The sequence below is a fragment of the Cucurbita moschata genome, unplaced genomic scaffold (assembly GCF_002738365.1).
Source record: "Cucurbita moschata cultivar Rifu unplaced genomic scaffold, Cmos_1.0 Cmo_Scf00034, whole genome shotgun sequence".
In the NCBI taxonomy this organism is placed as follows: Eukaryota; Viridiplantae; Streptophyta; class Magnoliopsida; order Cucurbitales; family Cucurbitaceae; genus Cucurbita; species Cucurbita moschata.
The window spans coordinates 1,883,874-1,895,165 of record NW_019268550.1 but is presented as its reverse complement, the minus strand read 5'-3'; the positions used below and the strand labels follow the sequence as shown (position 1 = coordinate 1,895,165).

The following is an 11,292-nucleotide window of genomic DNA, read 5'->3' as shown; positions in this document are numbered from 1 at the left end:
GGGGGGGGGGGGGGGGTTAGGCGGTTTTTGTGTGTGTGTTTTGGAGTTGGTGGTAGTGGTGGCTGGGAAGGTGGTTTCTTTTCGTCGTCTTCTTCCATTTTCTTGGTCGTTCGTGGAAAGTAAAAAGGGGAAGTCGTTGGCATTGGATTTGATAAGGATGAATATATAATATTATAATGATAGTGGGGAAATTGGATTCTCATTCTTAGATGATTGTTTTTTTTTCTTTTTCTTTTTCTTTTTCCTTAAAATTCTATTGTTTTCTGGGTAATGTCGGCTCGTTGTCTTTGTCCAAGAAAATTATAATATTTTAGGCCATAAATTTATAGCGGTCCGGCATCCGGCATCATATCCATAGTTAGTGGCACATCCATCATAGTTGAAAGCTCCAGCTCCGTATCAAGGTCACGGTCAATATTATCGCCACTATCATAAATATAGTCACTATCATCTATATCGTATCATCAATAAGAAAACCCTTAGGGTTGTTTGTTATCCGGGAACTTGTTCAGAAATACTGTAATGAAAGGAAGATAGGACGTTCAAATGTTATTTGCCCTCTTATAGTTTAGAGTTTTGAATTCCTCTCAAATAATATTTTTTTTGAAAAACGTCTTAATATATAGTTTCTTTTGTTTTTCAAATTAATTGGATAAAAACAGACCATTTCAAAATGACTGTATGAAGTTTGATAAAGATCGACAATACCACATTTTAAAATGTCCACTTAATTCGTTGGGGCAGAGATCTTGTTTAAACGGATTTAAAACAATTGGACTGGTAGAGATTTCTCTGTAGATTAAATGGTATGAAGTACATTTTTTTCATTGTTATATGCAAAAAAACTTACACTATTTGGGGAGTATCAACAACACCTGTGGATCAATTTTCAATCATGAAAATCCAATTTTATCGAACATTCTGATTCCCATTGTTCCATGCATCTCGGAATATTGAACGCAATGAGTTCATTCCTTCAGAAGTAGCCCCTCCTGCTAGGATCCGAAACAGCATAGAACTAAAAGAATTTGCACTCCTCGGTTGCCCAAGTTCATGCTGTCCTGGAATTTGAATCCTGTTGCGGGCTCGGTCAAGGCTACCATTTTCGGTTTGCTCCCAGGGACGGGAAACTTCTCCGGTCACGCCTCCAAGTCCAGTGGGAATGGTTTCAGATGTAGGTCTCAAATCAGGTCCGGAGTTTGGATATGTATTTAGTGCATTAGGATTCCTGGTGATATGTAATGTGGAGGCAAGAATGGCAGAAGAGGTAATATGGAAGTCTGGATGTTGATGTATTTGAGATCGTCTGTTTTGCATGAACCTCTGCAAAGCCGGTACCTGCATTGGACGTTACTGGTATAAGCAATTGGATGATCATATGACAAAGAGTGACAAGGCATCACAAAAAGAAAGCCAAGTAGATGCCGTTGTAAATGGATTAACTCTTAATATCATTCTCTAAAGTCATGTCCAGAAACCCAACATACAACGTTAACGGTCCAAACCCACCGCTAGTAGATATAGTCATCTTTAGGTTTTCTCTTTTGGGCTTCCCCTCAAGGTTTTTAAAACGAGTCTGCTAAGGAGAGGTTTCCACACTATTATAAAGAATTCTTCGTTCTCCTCTCCAATCGATGTGAGATCTCACAATCCACCCCCTTTGGGGCCCAGCGTCCTCGCTGGCATACCGTCTCGTGTCCACCCACCTTCGGGGCTCAGCCTCTTCGCTAGCACATCGTCCGGTGTCTGGCTCTAATACCATTTATAACAGTCCAAGCCCACCGCTAGCAGATATTGTCCTCTTTGGACATCCCCTTTCGAATTTCTCCTCAACGTTTTTAAAACGCGTTTGCTAGAAAGAGGTTTCTACACCCTTATAAAGAATGCTTCATTCTCCTCCCCAACCAAGAAAGGCTATTTCCTGTTTAGTATCTGCTAGCGACTTAGTCTAAACCAACATCACATGAACATATAAAAGTGTGCAAGAGAAGTAATAAGCAGACCCTACTGCCTTTGAAAACTTAAAACAGTTGTAATAAAACATGAGTTCATTTTTGAAATCTTATAAAGAAACTGATACTATTAAATGAAGATGGAAAATAGTGCACCTCAAAGCGGTTCCAAAAGTATAGAATCAAATGCTGCGTAAAGGCTGCAGTAGTAGAAAGAGCCAAATATGAAAAACCTGTAAATTTTGTGAAAATGAAATTTAGGATCTGGTTATCCACAAGCTCTAATATAAGCCCACAATTGTTGAAAAGATAAGTGGCATACCATATGCATACGAGAAGAAATAAATATGAAAAACCAAAAAATAGAGCAAAAAAAAGCGGGGGAAAAACTTCATTGATATTGGAGTCCGCACACTGCAGGCAGGGCAAAACAAAGACATCAGATTACGTAAGAGCTACAGATTCAAGTGATATATGTATTGTGCACAGCTAAACGTATCCATGATTCGACTATAAGCTCTAAAGCAGAATTTTTTATTGTTTTGGAGGGGGAAATAATATTCATCAATTATTCAAACGCGAATAGATAATTTGGTTTCATCGGTTGTGTCATTCCACGAGATATAGTGGGTGTGAGAAGATAGAGATAGATAGATAGAGAGAGAGAGAGAGACCTAATTAGTGTAAATAATTCACTTAACCACACCAAGATCAAGACCATGAAAGCCAAGAGCTGATCGTCATAAAACTCGAACAGGAAAAATAGAATACCGATCATAATCTGGAAAAGAAGCAATAGATTATTGACAAGAAAATCCTCCGTATGTACCACCAAATAGTAAAAGAAAAAAAAAACACTAGAAATATAAGCAAGCATAAATATCAAGAGTAAAGCAACAATCTGGAGTGCTTACTGGAACGAAGACAAGTGACTCGATTACATGCACAAATATCAACTGAAACGTTGGGAGTTGATGCTGAGCGTGGTGTTGAAGCTGCACTGCAGTAATTAAAAACAAGTCGTACCCCATTATATTTCAAGATAATTAACGCAGCCTTTCTACTCTATATGTAGGAATGGAGATGTCCATTGACAGTGCAGATGGACCAGATATCTTAGAAGCCAGAGACTGATATGAAAATTCTTGTCTAAAAGAAATATTTAAGATGTGATGATTCGTTGGGTGCAGAATTCCACTCGATTAATCATTTGACTACAGGCAATCAAAGAAAATTTTGATATACCCTAGTTTCTTACCAAAAGATTTACCTAACGCCATCATTTCTAATGACGCTACCTACAAAATCCCTATGTTGGAAATTCCAAAGTCTCTAGTTTGTAATGTAAATATATATAGTTAGTGGGCATGCATGAGGAACCATGAGATGAGAAAGTATACAAACTCCTTAATGTATGTCTAGCAGTCTATGGTAACTATCATTCTACCATCATACTTTCCATGGAAACCAATGTTACAGTTTAAACATACTGAGGCCCAAGAGCGGGCAGTAGACAGGACAAAGGGGCCATCTCCCTAAATAAACGGTAGAAATCCATTAGAACATGCCGGGTCTCTTGTGGAAAAAGATATTAAGGAACTTGTAAAGTCTTTTTTTGTTAAAAAAATAAAATAAAAATAGTAATAATAATAAACCATTTATTTTATTTTTCACAAGGAAACAAAACTTTTCTAAAAATCATACTTTCATAAAGCAAACGAAAGAAAGGAACCTGTAAACTTCAACATGCGAGTCTGTGTCTCCCTCAAAGTAAATGACACTGACATAGTGGTAGTGAAGAAAACGAAAAGTGCCATCATGAGCACACCACACTTGGTTACGAAGTAGTCTGAATGGAAACAGATGTGAGAACAGAAACTTGTCAAGACAACCCTTTTTTTTTTTTTGGTAAGAAATCGAGTTTTCATAGAGATAAATAAAAGAATGTACAAAGTCATGCAAAATATAGGGCCCCCCCCCCCAAAAAAAAAAAAAAAAGACATCTTCACACAAACAAATGGAGAATGATAGAGAATAAACATTTTAAAAAGACTAGAAGAAGTTCCTAGTAGCAGAGTGGACTCGTCAAAATTTAAACTAATCAAGTTGGGAACAGACTTGACCCTTTTAATGGTTTGGTTATATGGTCATAAATTCTTAAAAACAACGCTCTATCAGACCTAAACTCTACTTATTAAATTCATAAAAACAACAAAAACATGCAGATGATAGAGAATAAACATAATCCTTCTCCAGTTAATAACATCATAATATTAAAGGGCCATATCAATGCAGTAAAAAAAGGATCAATCAACGAACCTCCAAATCTGGCAGGGCCCTCTGGTGGCTCAAATGCATAGCTAAGATTGTAAAACTCCTTCGTTTGGTAATTGTAAAGATAGCCTAAAACAAATCTAAACTTAGCTGAAGATGTAAATAAAGCTATTCATCCTCCTAATGGAAAACAATACAATAGAGATTCTTCATATCAAACAAATGTACAGAGACATCAAAATAGGAGAAAAGGTTAGTGCAGACGAGTTTCAAGCAATTCCATAAATTGAGAATTTGTTTCATGAAAATGAACTAAAGTTATGCACTCATCAACAATTTTCCTTTATTTATTTATTTTTAATGGAACTGCATATGTGAGGTGAGGATTCAAAATTTTAATCTATAAGGAAGAAGATTAATATCTTGAACATTGAATTATGTAAGGTTGGTGCTCATTTAAGGTTAAAAACGAGTCAAAGTAACTTCTAAATAAAATGATAAACAGTTCTAAAAAATCCCTCGAGATTAAACAAAGATTTTGTAGCTAAAGGATTAGTCTGTGCACTAAATCAATCACTCACTGTAATTCTAATAAGTCTATAAAATGCCAATTAAAGATGCAGAAGAGGAAGAAAACCAAGTGATTTCAAGTAAAACACATGCAATGCACACTTGTAACATTTTCCATCAGAACATTAGTTACAGATAAATAGTGTTATTACCTTGACCGGGAAACGTCAGTAAACTATTCATCAAGATAGTATCATACCCAACAAATCTGTTTATGAGAAGTTTCTGCCATCTGCCAACAATAATCATTATTATCATTATTATTGTGATTGTGACAAAGATGACAACAACAATGATATAATTACTTCCCTGCACAATTTTATTTTAAAATTCACATCAAACCGGGTAAGATTTTCAATTAGTTCGTGAAAGAAACAAAAATGTTGCTAAGACAAACAAAAGTACAAGTAAAACTATGAACTAAACGAAAGATTACGTCAGAAGAATTAAAAAAAAATCCAAATTTATCCCTCCGAGTCTTTCCTCAACGGTGTAGTTACAAAAAGCCACAAATTTGTTAGTTCGCTACCAAAAGTTTTTATCGTTAGTCGATATCCCTCATTCCAATGGTGAAGATATTGTTCCCCTACTGGCCATGTTGGCAAAGCCACAAACTTGGGATCTTTGCTTTTTAGTATCATCTTAGTTTCTAGAGTGGGAGGCTACCAAATCATCCTCAAATCTAGTTTCCCTTCTCTTACGTCAGAAGGAGCAAATAAAATACCTTATAATACAAATGAGGTAAAAATCTAAACTTGTTCTCTGGTAACACAAACTGAAATTTTCTACCGTAATCAACAAACATAACGTTCACATACCAAAAGTAGATTCACCATATCAATAGACATACCTGTTTCCAAAGCATGAATGTTGAGCTGGTATACTGATATTAATTGTTTGTATATTATGCCTAGACTTAGCTCCTTCTGGTAATAAAAAAAATCCCTGCAGTATATGAACCGCCTTATTGCAAAAAAAAAAAAAAAGAAAAAAAGAAAAAAAGGGAATAAAAGCAACTTGAAAAGCATTTAGTTGAAATACTAAAAACCAAGATTAATTCAAGTAAAAAAAACAGACTTTCACATCAGAAAACAGAAGCAATCTAGCAACAGTTGATAACAATAATAGATGAAAAATATAAATAAATTACCTTTTCCCTAGTATATAAGTACGTTGGTTCAGAACTTTTACTTCTTCTCACGAGCCATTGCACTGAAGGGTAAAACAGAAATCAAAGATATCAAAACAGACCATCAGCAATAGCTGCAACAACTCCAACCTAAACTTTGGAGCTGTATCACTTAAAATCCAAAACTAGTAATTGTATCAACTAAAACCCAAGACTTTCACAAGTAAATCAATCCTTTGTTAGAACTTTTTTTTTAAATGGTTAATGTATAACTTTCATGTGTGTATAAGACTTCTTTACATGCAGGGCTTAATGTAAATTAGAGGAAGGTGTTGGAATCAAACAGATGGTAGCGGTTTTTCAATAATATGAACGATTTTGCATCTTCTAGTCTTACTCTATTTTTCTCCACTTATTTAGAAAGAATTACCGGATAATTTTTTCTTGCTACTTCGGTGAGATTTTGGGAGAAAGAAGAACTTTGTTTATGTGATTTTGAGCTTCTTTTAAATTCAAGGATTAGTTTAGGGTTTTAATTGATACAACACGTCAGATTGACAGTCGGGTGAGATTAGAAGATTATTCCAAAAAGAGGCTTGCAGCAAGGAGATCCCTTATTTTCTTTCCTCCTTAACATTATAGGAGATATGCTTAGTCGTTCAGTTCAGCTTTGGCTTGAGAAAAAAATTCTTAAGGGCTTTATTGTCGGGAGGAACAAGGTTGAAGTCTCCCGACTTCATTAGCTGATGACACTATCATTTTATGCCCTGATGAGTCATCAATGCTTAAACCTGGTGGGATATTCTGAGTCTAATTTTACTGGGATCGGGGCTTTATTTAAATCTTTCAAAGACTTTGCTGATTGGAATTAATGTGAGCAAGGAAGATGTTGATAGCAGGGCTGAAGGCTTCCACTGTCATTCTAAATTTCTCCCTATAAACTATCTCGGATTCCCGTTGGGAGGGCATCATCATAAAAGATCTTTTTGGAAACCTCTAATAAATAAGCTTCGGGCAAAATTGAATATGTGGAGATGTCTCTTTCTTTCTAAGGTGGAAGTTACCATCGTCAACATTAAAAAAGCATTACAAGGCATCACATCGTAAAAGAAAACATGCATGGGGAGAAAGAACGTAGCGTATTTACCAACAGCTGACTGGAGCCTGTCCTGATGAAGAATGCGCCACCACTTGGAGACATCAAGATTCAAATTTATCCCTGCAACATTCTGCACTAGCAATAAGGCAAGCAACAAACATGTTCGAAAGTAGCTTGTTTATAAGAAACATTCGTTAACAGAAAGGGAACCATGCAATTTGGAGGATAAGACTGAAAGCCATAATTGAAAGTTGAAAAGAATCACACATATTGACTATGAGTATTAAAATCTCTAAGGTCAACAGTCTAAGGAATAAGGATTACAACTTATTCACTCTAGACCCAAGCATCATCAGAAATAAGGCCAAGAATTTGAAGGTCAATAAACTGAGGGCTAGATCCTTTTCACTTAAGCACCAAGTTTCAACTGACATGAGCCCAATGAACCAACCACGCACCAGAAATCATCCCCCTTTCGGGTTAACCCATAAAATGGCTTCAGAAGTTTAGAACAAAAAAAAAAAAAAAAAGAAAGCAGAGGAAAGCAGGAAAAGAAACCCCCTTATTATAATTAATTAATTAAAAAAAAATCTAAGACGAAAAGAAAGGATCTTCTATGAGCTTCTTTACATTAAATAATAATAGTAGAATAGCTAACTCAATAAAATATTGTAACTAAAAGTAAGTACTCAACCAATAAAGGAGCATGCTTGAACCTTGCATTTAAAGTAATGGCTGTTGAGGATTATTGGGAGTGAATCCCACATTGGTTAATTTAGTGGAAGATCATGGGTTTATAAGTGAGGAATACTATCTCCATTGGTACGAGGCCTTTTGGAAAAGCCCAAAGCAAAACCATGAGAGCTTATGCTCAAAGTGGACAATATCATACCATTGTGGAGAGTCATGATTCCTAACATGGCATCAGAGTCATGCCCTAAACTTAACCATGTTAATAGAATCCTCAAATATCGAACAAAGAATTGCGAGCCTCGAAGGTGTAGTCAAAAGTGACTAACGTGTCGAACAAATGGTGTACTTTGTTCGAGGGCTCCAGAGAAAGGAGTCGAGCCTTGATTAAGGGGAGGCTATTTGAGAGCTTCATAAGTCTCAGGGGAGACTTATAGTGTACTTTGTTCGAGGGAAGGATTGTTAAGGATTATTGGGAGTGAGTCCCACATTGGTTAATTTAGTGGAAGATCATGGGTTTATAAGTGAGGAATACTATCTCCATTGGTATGAGGCCTTTTGGAGAAGCCCAAAGCAAAGTCATGAGAGCTTATGCTCAAAGTGGACAATATCATACCATTGTGGAGAGTTGTGATTCCTAACAATGGCATCAATAATTACTCACAGGTAGCTTCCATACGCTGGTCAGGATCTGGTTTGTATGTCTACAAATAAATAAAATTTGTCGATTCCACCTTCTACCAAATTGAACAATTGCTGCCTTAAAAGTTTCCTCGACTGATATTAGGAAACTAATATGGAGCTCTTCTTTGTCAAGTTTAATGACTGTATCATCAGCTGCTGCTCTTGAGCATTGGTCCACACCAGTACTTTCTGCTTGATGTTCTAGAAACTCTATATCCGATTTCCAGAGCTTCGGTGCCAACTTACCTCTTCTAGCACCTGAACCAAACCAATTTAACCAAAACTTGGCAGCCAAAAATGTCAACTCATCTTCATCATTTGCAACCTCCAAACTTTCTCTCACAGTTTCCCCACCAGGGGCATCTTCAATATTAAGTTCAGAGTCATTTGGTGACCACAGGCCTGCGGTAGTTATCTGTCAAAAATTACACAAGTTTAGCATTATACATTGAAGTAGACGAAAGAAAGCACGAAAGCTAAAAGGCAAGAAAAAAAAAGTTTAGATGCAGATTAATACAAATTTATAAACCAAACAAAATAATCAGTAGTATAAGTCCAAGAGAATAAACTAAATAAAGTAGAACACTTGAGCGTTTCCGAAATTGACAATCATAATCAAAAGTAAATCTGGTTTTTTCTATTGATAAATAAAAATATTATCTAATTCCAATGTCCAGACTCTAAGAATATCCAACTTTTGAGATGTTTATTGTAAATCCACTCTTCTTACCCATTTTCTGTAAGTTTCATACATCACTCAAATTGTTTCTAATAAAAATAATAATAGTAGTAATATTAATAATATTTGCCTCTTCTTGTGAGCCAGGAGGGAAATAAAAGGAACAAACGTGAAAATATACCATGATCAGGAAAGAATTACTAGGACTAGTCTAAATGTTCTATTTTAAAAACCCCCATAATTAAATAGGAGTAAACTAATTTTTATATTTATTTACTGATCAAGAGTTGGTTAAAAAGACCCCACAGAAGTTCGGAGAAAACCAGAAGAAATTTCTTGGGCACAAAATACGAAATTATTTTCAACAAATGAAAATTCTATTTAGTACAATAATTGGGGTACACGGATTTGAACTCCGACCTCAAGGGAAGGAAGGAGTACGCATCAATTATTCATGAGTTATGCTCACTTTGGCAAAAGCGAGCATTTTCTGAACAGGAAATTAAAACCTCATCCTCAAAGAGACTAAGACAGAAGAAGGAATGAGAAATAATAAATCTAAGAAATATCTAAAGTTTCTTTTTGTATATAATACCGGAGGCTTTGGAGAAGTCGGAATGGGATAGATTAGTATGGACCAACTAAACCAATGATTATACACTTCCACAGAATTATATGAATCTTGGAAAATCTCATTTCTACTCGAACAAAAGCCATCGAAGAAAAGCAATGATAACATTGGTCCATGAAATCTTGCTCCCTCCAAAAACATTGGTCACCAAAGGCAACAATCAGTTCAAAGTTCTACTACATGGAGACAGTATTTACCTTATTTTGAATAAGTTGGGCTTCTGTTGTCTCAACTCCAGAGAGCTCACTTGAGCAACCAGGCTTTGAATGCAGGAAGAACAAAACTTAAATTAAAACAACATAAAACTAAAGAACTAAGCTACAGTTCATACATAACAAGAAATTCCCCAAACAATAATTAACAGAGAGGTAGAGATGCTATACATTCATCATATGCCTAAACCATGCCCTACAACCTAAAGAGTTCAACTCAAAAAATTGAGTCTGTACAGTTAAACACATGTTAGACAGGAGCACACAACTCAAAATGTTGTGTGTACTTTTCATCACATTCAAAACTCATTTGAGCGTTGCTCAACTCGAGACCGAGACTATTAAATTCAAACCATTCTGAAAGCCTGCACTACAACCAGATTATGATCAAAACTACAACATCTTGCTATCTTTATACATTTTCTAAATGGATTCAGGAAGCAGTCTTTTAGAATTAGGAAGCTCAGAATCTGGTTGTAGTACTGAAACACCCATAATTGAACTGCCACAAACCCACGGATTCGGAAACAACCATTTCCGAAGAACAGAACTAGATTAAAGAAATACATATAGACAATCAGTGTGACTCAATTCGAAAACAACCAAGAACTTCATAAATCCAGCCTAACCAACTTATGAACCCTAAAACCCGCGACCAAAAATCATTGCAGAATAAGAAAGCTCAAAAACTAAAAACAACATATAAATCAAATTGCAAGAGAACTCGTAATGTTGAGAAGAACCTGCTGTACGTAGTTCGCGTGCATGACCACGAGAATACAGAACAACGTAATGGCTATACAGAGGTTCATATACTCCAGAGTGCCTCTGACTTTGGGAGTCAGAATCTGAGAAAACCGTTCTTGAACTCGAATAAACGTTTGTTCTGGATCCATTTCTTTCCCCTATTATCAAGAAATCGATCATCAAAAAGCTCTGGTATGAATTTCTCTTCTCCTTTCGTTCTTCTGGGAAAGTGATCCAAGGTTTTAATCTTCAAGCTCCGTTTCAACAGCAATCGTTGTTGTAGCTGTTACCAATTCAATCGGAACGACCCATGGAAGTGTTTGATCATCATCCTAAATTCCACAACGATTTTTTTTCTCTCTTTTATGAGGAATTGATGAAAGGTTTATATAGTTGTTCATCAAAATTATCTGTTAATCTGTCACATCGTGTTATAATTTTAGTCGATATTTATTTTGTCTGTTTATTTAACAAAAGCATTCCATTGGTGTTAGATATACTACCAAAATAGAGTCGCAATTTAAGGATATGATCAACGTGGGGTTTATTATATTATCACTAAATTTTTAATTTAATTAAAAAAAATTAGTTTATTATATTATCACTAAATTTTTAATTTAATTAA

At 35.6% G+C, this 11,292-nt stretch overlaps 1 protein-coding gene across 2 annotated transcripts; it reads right to left on the bottom strand.

Moving 5' to 3' along the window:
• Positions 1–783: 783 nt before the first annotated feature.
• On the bottom strand, positions 784–11,041 carry LOC111430551. Of its 2 annotated transcripts, XM_023066820.1 has the most exons (14): positions 10,664–11,040; positions 9,906–9,968; positions 8,379–8,813; positions 7,073–7,154; positions 5,947–6,008; positions 5,647–5,741; positions 4,949–5,028; positions 4,272–4,355; positions 3,685–3,801; positions 2,867–2,952; positions 2,627–2,733; positions 2,275–2,366; positions 2,109–2,185; positions 784–1,338 (listed from the first exon to the last, which is right to left on the bottom strand). In XM_023066820.1, exons 1-14 carry the CDS (start codon positions 10,814–10,816, stop codon positions 910–912), a joined length of 1,962 nt encoding a protein of 653 aa, XP_022922588.1. In that variant the 5' UTR covers positions 10,817–11,040; the 3' UTR covers positions 784–909. The 2 variants fall into 2 exon arrangements, with proteins under 2 accessions (XP_022922588.1, XP_022922589.1); XM_023066821.1 differs by lacking the exon at positions 3,685–3,801 and having other exon boundaries at positions 10,664–11,041.
• Between the last annotated feature and the right edge of the window lie 251 nt (positions 11,042–11,292).